General features: G+C 41.7%; 1 protein-coding gene across 1 annotated transcript; it reads right to left on the bottom strand.

The window, feature by feature from the left end:
• Positions 1-318: 318 nt before the first annotated feature.
• On the bottom strand, positions 319-10,269 carry slc26a1 (solute carrier family 26 member 1). The gene is made up of 8 exons (XM_056433334.1): positions 10,119-10,269; positions 6,153-6,630; positions 5,471-5,671; positions 4,428-4,674; positions 4,063-4,294; positions 3,517-3,700; positions 3,058-3,345; positions 319-2,352 (listed from the first exon to the last, which is right to left on the bottom strand). Exons 2-8 carry the CDS (start codon positions 6,540-6,542, stop codon positions 1,771-1,773), a joined length of 2,124 nt encoding a protein of 707 aa, XP_056289309.1. The 5' UTR covers positions 6,543-6,630; positions 10,119-10,269; the 3' UTR covers positions 319-1,770.
• Between the last annotated feature and the right edge of the window lie 73 nt (positions 10,270-10,342).

Genomic DNA, 10,342 nt, shown 5'->3' on the forward strand with positions numbered 1-10,342 from the left:
TCATCCTGAATGATTGTCATTTTCTTCCGCAGTGGCTTTGTTATAATAGTTATGTTAGAAAATGATCTACCGTCACCAAATCACCTCATGCTGTAATTTGTATTTGTGCAAATGGCGTCTGAGACGGTAATGATGGGAAATCATTGTGAAGATACAACGGCCTCATAATTCATTTCCCTGGGTTTACTTTCAGTGAGGAGAAATAAGTATTTTGCTTTACTTTATTAAAGGAATAGTTGGACACTTTTATTCATTGATAGTCCCCTGCTATGATAAAAGTCTGTTATCAAAGGCAATGAATCAGTCACAGACATGAGCTCTTCACTAAAAACACATCAGTTTAATTCAAGTATTGAACAATAAGGCAGTTTTTGTACTGTAGGAGTGTTGAATGTCAACACTGTCAATGAAACTCGAGCAGACGGTAACATCGTCATTACATGTTTTACATTTGATGACCAAATATAAAATGTTAAGTTTTTCTAAATATTTTAATACCATGGCAGTTAATAAAAACTTTATGACAAAAGTAAAAATATATCCTTTTTTAAGTATTACATAAATCGGGGGTACTTTTCAAAACAAGTTGTGCACTCGGCAGCAACTGAATAAAAGACAAAAGGCAAAACAGTGATTTAATAACAAAGAGACTAAATCTGCTCTCATTTGGGCAGTCACAAAACACTTGAACAAACCAGTGATGCAGCATGTTGACGAAACACATGGCATCATCTTCTGTTATCGCTCTAGACATACATTTCAGAAGCACCAAATGATAACTCGTTTTCATACAGCACCTGAGAAGAGATACAGATGAGTGTAAATCCTTTATTGTTTACGAGAATAGATCCAGGAGCAGATACGACGGCCACGGCCGGGTCACCAGAGAACGGGGCAAGAGTACAAGCCTGCTGCAATGAGCCGAGCTCTTAAGCTTCACAAGGCCAGGCTGTCTCCTCGTGAGCCACCACCCAGTGCTTCTTCTTTCAGTCGGGAAGAGTTTAACTGGCCTTTAGGAATGTTTAGAGCTCCAATCTCACAGCTGGAAGAGCGGGGACTATTGTTTATCGTGGCTGTATGTTCACGTGTGAACTTTGGACCCCGGGATTAGGACCATTATTGACTTTGGCCAAATGCTTCAAGCTAAATAAAAAGTTAAAACAGCTTTTGTTGCAGTCAACGTTGCTTTCAATCGAGGGTCATACATGTGTTATGTGATACAGATCTTAATCCTCATTTAATAGAAACTAATTAGAGAGATTGGCTGTCAAGATTTTTTCTTCTTCCATTGCCTGCTGGCGGCAGGTCATTTCTGGGTCTCCTTTATTGAAAACATTACATGAAAAAATCTGCTGGGTGACACAAAGCTTGGATTGCAGAGGTTTGCTGAACCACATGCTGTATTTTCATATGTTTTGTAAGGTGTCCGTAGAGCACAGTTAAGAGGGAGCATTTACAAACCAAGCTAACAAAATGGTCTACACAAAATAGATGTTGTTGCTAGAACTGATATTAAAATGCCAGTGTATTTAGAGAAAACAGTTATATAATATGTCAGAACCAAATATCCATCTAGTGAACGGGCTCAAACCAATTACTTGATACTCTTCCTTATTGAATCCACTTGGGTACCCCATGTTTTCTGGAACAGAGCTTCCTAAATATGACCTTGAAGCTCCCTTTCAGATTGCAGTATTGTCATAGATGGCATGACAAGAGCATACCTCAAATCATGACAGCTTACCCAAATCCCTTCTTCCTCCAGCTGCTCTAAACCACAGAATCTTCTGAGCGTCTTTCTGCTGCAGCGTATGTACTGTTTGCGTGAAGGACTGCCGCGTGAACGCTGTGAAACAGCAGGCTGCTCATGTCTTTGGCATTTTTCCCAAAGAATTGTCCTTTCTGCAAGGTATCGATGACTCCGGTGTTGCAGTTCGCGAGGAGCACGCTCACACTTATCTCTCTGTATTCATTGACCAGCCCTATGAATGTGTCCATGCCCGTTGTGTCCATGAAGGATATGGCGGAGCAGTCCAAGACGATTGTGTGGAAAGCCAGTTCTCTTTGTACAAGTCCTACAATAACGTCTGAGGTGCTTTTATCCCCATTCGCCTTGCCCAGCTTTGAGGACATCCCCTTGGCCTTCTTCTCTGCCTTCCTCCTCTTAGTCAGCTCCAGGAAAGGTTCAACTCCGACAGCGTTGTAGAGGGATTTGAGGAATGATTCCTTGTTTGCGTAATACAGCGGAGCCTGGAAACGGAATACCTGAACCCGAGGTGGCGCCATCAGGTTCTTGTACTCGTCCAAGTCCTCGTACAGATCAGTGTCATTGGCTCGGCCCAGGAGAGAGACCTGGCATTGGACATCAGATCAGATCATGAAATAACTAGAATGGGCACTCGGTAGAGCGCATACCTTCGCATATCACAAGATTGGGCATTGAATTATGAACATTTTGGCATTAGTTGCATGCCAATTGGACAAAAATGTATCGTGCTATGGTAAAAAAAGAGTTTGACCTTTCCTTGACCTTGACCTTTGACCCGATTGATCCCAAAATCTAATCAAATGGTCCCCGGATAATAACTAATCATCCCACCAAATTTCATGCGATTCAAGAACATTTTGACCTGTTCATGACCTTTGACCTTGACCTTTGACCCGATCGATCCCAAAATCTAATCAACTGGTCCCCGGATAATAAACAATCATCCCACCAAATTTCATGCGATTCGGTTCAATACTTTTTGAGTTCTGCGAAAGATTTTGACCTGTTCATGACCTTTGACCCGATCGATCCCAACATCTAATCAACTGGTCCCCGGATAATAAACAATCATCCCACCAAATTTCATGCGATTCGGTTCAATACTTTTTGGTTTTGCGAATAACACGCATACAAATAAATAAATAAATAAATAAATACACAGCGATCAAAACATAACCTTCCGGCATTTTCAATGCGAAGGTAACTAACGGTCAATAATTGTAATGTGCTGTAATTATTGTCATTTGCATCAGCTTTTAAAAACCGTCAGCATTAAGTCTATGACTCACCTTCGGGTTCTGGGTCATAAAGATGACACAAATCATGGAAAAGCATATTCCGACCACGAGGCCCACCTCCACGCTGATCAGAGTCGTGGCCGCCATGGTGACCAGCCACACGATGCCGTCGTTCCTGCTGGCGCGCCACTTAGCCGGGACGTCCATGAACTTCCTCAGTGCCCCACGAAGGCTCACGATGATGATACAGGCAAGAACACACTTCTGGAGGGCGTGGAAGAAAGGCGCAAAGAACAGAAGGACGAGAAGGACAACCATGGCGCTGATCAGACTGGAAATCTGAGCGAGGAGCAGAGAAACACAAAGAGACAGAAGAAAGAGAGATTTTGAAGTGACTTAACATGAACAGATCCAACAGATACAGGACGCGTTGCTCCTCTGAATCCTCGGGACAGACTTCAGAGATGTTCCTAGAACCATTCACTCAGTTTTCAAAGGTATAAAATGCACCTGTGTCTGGCAGCCTGTTGAGTCCTTCACCATGGTTTTTGCCAATGCTGCACTGGTGGTGAAACAGTGGAAGAAGGAGGGGATGATATTACAACAGCCGATGGCCAGCATCTCCTGGTTGGGACGGACCGTGTAGCCATTTTTCTTCGCAAACATCTCGGACAGCGACACCGTGAAGGCAAAACTACGAGAGAGAAGGAAAGTTTGTTTCCCAGTTGAGCCTGTGAATTCACATTTGCTCTTAAATGCATGCACAGAGCCGTTTCCACCTGATGAAAATGTGCGTTCAACAGAAGTGTGAATAAAATAGCATTTTTTTCTTCCCGATACAATTAGGAGAAATAGCTTTAATTTTGTGCACTCTTAAAATGTATTGAGACTAGATTTTTGTCTTGTTAAGAAATCTGTTTCAAGTCATATCATGATGCAATCCGATAATGAGGGCATGTATCCCTGTCCAGCAACTACATTGCACCTGTAACAATCCATATAACAGGCACACGTGGAAGCCACGCAAACATCTTGGTAAATGTCTTGGCACGTTACCTGATGACGGCCAAAGGAATGGCATCCAGTATCAGCCGTGACATCAAACTAAAGCTGGGCACCTGGGGAGAAATGAATCCTGTGGGGATGTGACCGGATACACTGGTGCCATATTTGATGTTCAGCTCCCCAAAATGGCTGGCCAGTGTAGCTCCTGCCACGACTATCAGCTCAGTCGGCAGAGGGATCTTAAGACGATCCTTGAAGCGCTCCTGGATCTCTTTACCTGCCACTACAACAAACAAACAAAAAGACAGTTAGGAATGAGCTTTTTAGTCTGTAGAAATGTGTAGCCGGTGTTGGGTGTCTCATCCCAAGTGTTGTATCATTCATTTTGAAGCACATGAGGTAGTTTGTAACTTTACCTAATACAGAGATACAGATGATGCTCGTGATGAGGTCACACATGTTGGCACTTTGAATGTTGGCGAAGATGTTGATCCAGGTCACGACGACTGTGCCGTAGCCCTGGTGACGGGGGATCTTGAGACCCAACAGGTATTTAGCCTGCACGGTGAGGATGGTGAAAGAGGCTCCCGTGGCAAAACCGTCGAGCATTGGACCCGAAAGGTATACAGAGACGAAGCCCAACTGGAACACGGCCATCACGAGCTGGGGAGGAGATTATGAGCGGGAGAGGAAGACGAACAAAAAGGGATGGATAGGAAATAGATGGGAATGAAAATGTGAGTCACTTTTCAAATGAAATATATCATCAACTAGAATGGGCACTCGGTAGAGCGCATACCTTCGCATATCACAAGATTGGGCATTGAATTATGAACATTTTGGCATTAGTTGCATGCCAATTGGACAAAAATGTATCGTGCTATGGTAAAAAAAGAGTTTGACCTTTCCTTGACCTTGACCTTTGACCCGATTGATCCCAAAATCTAATCAAATGGTCCCCGGATAATAACCAATCATCCCACCAAATTTCATGCGATTCGGTTCAATACTTTTTGAGTTCTGCGAAAGATTTTGACCTGTTCATGACCTTTGACCTTTGACCCGATCGATCCCAAAATCTAATCAACTGGTCCCCGGATAATAAACAATCATCCCACCAAATTTCATGCGATTCGGTTCAATACTTTTTGAGATTTGCGAATAACACGCATACAAATAAATAAATAAATAAATAAATAAATACACGCCGATCAAAACATAACCTTCCGGCATTTTCAATGCGAAGGTAATTAGATGATGGATTGGCAAAACAAATACTGGAGACATTTATGGTTCTCAGATGTATACTTATGACTGTAATCCCCAAACTTTTTTTCTCATGTCATAATGAGATTTACATTTTGGTTGAAATTGGATGGGTTGTCATGTAACTATCATAAGTTCAAGACTCCAGATACTAATAAATTGCACAACAAAAAAATGCACCGGCATCTATTACCTGATAGACGCCGACCAGGAAGGTGAGGGCAGCAGCGATGCTGATGGAGTAACACTCCTTCCCACACTGCATACCCATTAGCTCAACACTGTGAAGTTTGCCAGCAGTGAGGTTGGTGCCCAGTGTGTCATTTAACACATCAGATGCTTTGGAGTCCTCATTGAGGTCAAAACCCGCCAGGAACATCTCCTTATACACCACCTGCAAGCAAGTAGAAGTCTAAATTATCCATTCAATAAAACGCAAAAGAAATACAACAGTAAAAAACATTACAATTCAGTGGTATTAAGTGATCAATTATCCAAATTGACATCTTCCCAGTGACAAGTATAGGAAATAAATGGACACAATTTAAATGTCCAAATAATATTTCAAACAGATTGTTAGTAGCCCAAATAATTCTTTTCCATTTTACAAATCCATTATCCAGCAAACTCCACAGAGAAGGACCACCCGGGGTCAGAGATTGAACCCTGGTCCCTCTTGCTAGCCACTCCACCACCGTGCAGCTCACTTTATTTCCAAAGCATGCAAAGTAATGTTTAATCATCCTTTTTTAATTTTTTTTTACTGTATATCCTTTTTGATTTCCATTTTTAAAATAAATACAATTTCAATCAACATTTCATAAACTACCCAAATCGTATGAGCATTGCTTGCCACCGGTGATCCACTGCAGTACCTGTCCAACCATGAGGCTCATGAGGCTGAAGATCCCCACAGAGACGTGTCTGGACGTGCCCATGAGGAAGTAGATGATGTTGGCGTAAAAGGAGGTGTATAATCCATAGATGGGCGCCACTCCTGCCAGCAGGCAGTAGGCGATGGATTGCGGCACCAAGATGATGCCAATGATCACGCCGGACATCGCATCGCCCCAGACGTACTCGCGGAACTTGTATTTAGGCAGCCAGCGCACAACGGGGAAGAACCCGCTCAAGGTGGACCGGACTCTGGGCACCGTGCAGCTCACGCCTTGCTTCAGCTTGGATTTGAGGACTGAAGCTGTGGTCTGTCGCTGGCGAGCCCGACGCTCCAGGACAGGTGGCGTGACCTTGGTGACCTCCTGCATGGTCGTAGGGAGGTCGACGAGGCAGCAAGGTGAGAGGAAGAGGGAGGGGTGGTGGATGATGTGGTCAGCTGTGCTCCTGTAAAATCATCTTTGGAGAAAAAGGAGGCAGGGAGAGAGGGGAGGGAGATATACAGGACAAAGACAGGGAAATGGAGAACAATGAATATCATTGGATATGACTAAATAAGTAAAATATGATATATTCATGTGAGGTATAGTTGAATTCTGGGGCATTTACAGATTCACTTGGGTGCTATTTGTAGTTTTTTTTGGATCGATACATCAACCTTTAAACTTCTCAATCTGCCCTTTGTGGGAATGTTCAGTCATGATTATGAATTCAGTGTTTTATGGTGATTGACCTTCCAATTTCCAAAAGAACTCAGTGTATAAATCCCAAGGTAATTGTGCAGTTAAACTTCAAAGAATAGTTGTGCAACAGTACAGACTGGAGTGTCATTTATGTTAAAGGTAATGGACTAATGTTTTGTTCGGTGTTAATGAGCTCCCTATTCCCAGATCACAGGTTAGTTAGTGACTGAGACGCACTGTTGTGAGCACGTGATAATACTGTCGGCCTCCATACTGTACATTATTATAACCATACCGTTTTGGGGTATTTGTGCAAGTCCATCTCCTGAATCTCCTCTATGTTTTGACACTTTCACTCTTCACTAGACTGATAGGCCAACCATTTTTGGTTATCTGTACCTGTATTCTGATGTGTTGCGTCATGTGGATTGAGGGAGGACAGGGTCAATATAAAAGTATGCCAGAGCAATGAGAGGGGGAAGAAAACGTCTTTATGTGGACTGCAAGAAAACCGTGAAATCAAACTTGGTGCGGACATTTTTTCAGTCCTCTTAGCCACATGGCACAATGGCAATCGGACAAAGGCTCTTATTTGAGCCAGTTTTTTTCACTTGTGCGTTCTTGGCTGCTGTAGAAACACGGCCTTGCAACTCGGCAGACTTCATGGAATAAATTACTCTTTTTAAGCTGACAAAAACACTACAATTCTTAGTTTTAGGTGATTATACACTGAAACATATTGAAACATAGTAATGACTATTCTATTCCATTTCTCCAATTAATCTCCCTAAATGTTACACACTGTTCCTTTAACCTGTTAGCACGCTGACTGGGGTCTGTAGCTGGCTCAGTTTTAAAGCGAGAGTAAAGTTACTGGTATATGAAATTAGAACGAATGAAATCTAAAACATCAATTGGTGCAACTACTGTATGTCAAAAACTCAACGTCATTGTAATGACCCGTTGAATACAACTTTACAACCACAAACTAGATACCATGGGCGTTCAGTACTCGCCACCCAAAAGTTAAAAAAAAAAAATCTAAATTATAGCATGATATGTTCTGTGTTGTTCCTGCTGGTCTTGTTCTCCCATGCAATACTTCAGAGGGATTTTCAAATATTTACAATTCTGGAGCGATACAATGCACTTTTAAATACACTTTAATTCAATTAATTAATTCATTAATATTCATTTCTGATTACTGAATAGATGATATTGTGCTTTATGTCAAATAAATCTTCAAGGTGTAGGCTTTCATGTGGTGTATACCACTTCTATGTGGCATACTGTTGACCTTTTATCGACCCCTGAACATCCTCTGCCCGACCCTTTCCCCATACAGAATGATAAGGGGTTTACATTCTACTTTAACGCAATCATGTATCCTCGAGTTGCAATAATATCATTGTTACATGATGGTCTTAATTCAGTTTCAGTGTGTTTACACAGAAAATGATACCATGAAACTGTTTCAATGTTTTTTTTAGGAACCATAACTGACAACACCGATTAAACTTACAACTCATGAAAGCCAATGTTCAACACATTAATGTCACTCATGAATGAAACTGGTGATCGGCGGCTTGCGGAAGGCCTTTCTCACGAGGTTAGCTGTTTGCAGAAGCAGCTGCGTCTCAACGGAGATGGCCAATGCCACAGAAACCATTAAACACTCTCGATGATGTGCTATCGGCCTCGGCCATCACAACGCTGGTATGTGCTGTGATTTAGATGAAGATTAGTGGAATCATATAGTATGTAAATCATGTAAATCAGATATGTCGCTTTGCATTGGTTTAAATTAGATTTAAGTTCCAACATGCCTTTTCTTTTCCACTCGCTGTTTTCACGCAGTTTTACTTTGCTGAACAATATTCGCTCACTTTGCATGGAAAATCTACAAATAGAGGCCAGTCTGTGTTCATATAAGCCGCTAAGATCCAGCCGGACTTTTTCAACAGATAAAAGACACGGGAGATAAATAATGCTCCTGGAACAATTTCATAAAAAAAGAGACTAAGACCTCACATCTGGTGTTTCACACTGCTGCCAACACAACGTCCACCTCAACAAGGATTTCTTTCAAGAAGCACATCTGATTGACTGCTGACCATGGCCGGAGTCACACTGAGGACCTTTTGGAACCAAGTAATACGATTTACTTCTGCGTCAACCCTGAACGTTTGTTTCTGGAAACTGTTTCTAATCAATGTTCTCCGCCTTTAATCATGTGATAAAGGAATCACCACTGAATGCAGGGACATTACCATAGACTGTGCAGCTTCCTTTCTTTAATTTTCATGTAACGCCTCTTCTATCCAGTCATGTTACAAGTCTAAAAGGGTGAAAATAACCAGCTTCAAGCTCTTCAATATTAACTTCTTTTTCAATCTTTATCAAGTATATATTCTATTGTATCACAAAATATCATTATTTTTAAGAATTGTCGAACAGTGCTTAACTACTGAAGCCAGGACTATTGTCCCTATTCGACACAACAATACCGGGAGTTTCACGACTTGAAAACCAGATCAAATTCAGCCCAATACTCTACGGACTTCCACATTTGCTTTGCGGCTTATCTTGAGTTGGAGAACAGGTGCTTTTGAAAAGTTGCAAATCATTCTCTAAACCGTGATGTTTAACCTCACTTGCATGGCCAAGAGTGGCGTTCAATCGGTTTGACATTCATGAAAAGTCATAAGAGAAAGTGATTATCACTAAAATAACATTCCCAAGTACTTACCTTTTTATAAACTAGATACAAGATCACTCATGTGGAAAATTACTCAAGAAAAACACAAACAACTTTTTAGGGCTGAAGAAAAGACCAACCAACAAACTCCCCCAATGTAAGTGATTTCTAAAATACAGTAGAAACCATCTTTTCTTTGCAGAAAACTCTCTGGTCATCAAGTCAATCGAGATGGGAAATCCTCCTGATCGGATCTGAAGAGCAGAACTGTATGAATTTCCGTAGTTGATACCTATTTAAAAGTAGTTACTCAAAGAATGATTTAAAATAGTCCATAAAATAATTTTGATGGCCCTGCAGGTTTAATACGATGTAAATTACTTATGAAATAGCGTATGTGCCGTCAGCTGCAGATCATCTGTGCTCCCAACAGCACCTTTATCTACTCTCCAACTCCAGTCATGTCATCACCACTCTTAAGATGCTTTCCAGAAGGAATGAAAACCAACATTGAAAAGCATCTTGGACACACATTTTCAGTAAGTAATGTGTGACAACACACTTACCTGCAGAGTCACTGGCACGGCAATGAAATCAGCTCAGTGTTGGTTGCCCTTAACTTCTTCTCATTCCATCTCTCTCTCTCTCTTCCACTCTTTTCTCTGTCTCTCTCTGTCTTTGGCTCCAATGTCATCCGAGCAGCCGGACAACACTAGATGTGAGTGGGACATCAGCTGGATAAATAGTGAGATAAGAGCAGCCCTTTGCTCACCCTCAATCAGTCTCCTAT

The sequence above is a fragment of the Pseudoliparis swirei genome, chromosome 15 (genome assembly GCF_029220125.1).
Source record: "Pseudoliparis swirei isolate HS2019 ecotype Mariana Trench chromosome 15, NWPU_hadal_v1, whole genome shotgun sequence".
Classification (NCBI taxonomy): domain Eukaryota; kingdom Metazoa; phylum Chordata; class Actinopteri; order Perciformes; family Liparidae; genus Pseudoliparis; species Pseudoliparis swirei.

Coding starts and splice junctions, on each gene's coding strand:
- slc26a1 (XM_056433334.1), bottom strand. CDS start 6,542: ATGCAGGAGGTCACCAAGGTCACGCCACCTGTCCTGGAGCGTCGGGCT. Junction 4,295..4,427: donor CATCTGTATCTCTGTATTAG/GTAAAGTTACAA, acceptor TGTTTGTTGTAG/TGGCAGGTAAAGAGATCCAG. Junction 3,346..3,516: donor CAACAGGCTGCCAGACACAG/GTGCATTTTATA, acceptor CTCCTCGCTCAG/ATTTCCAGTCTGATCAGCGC.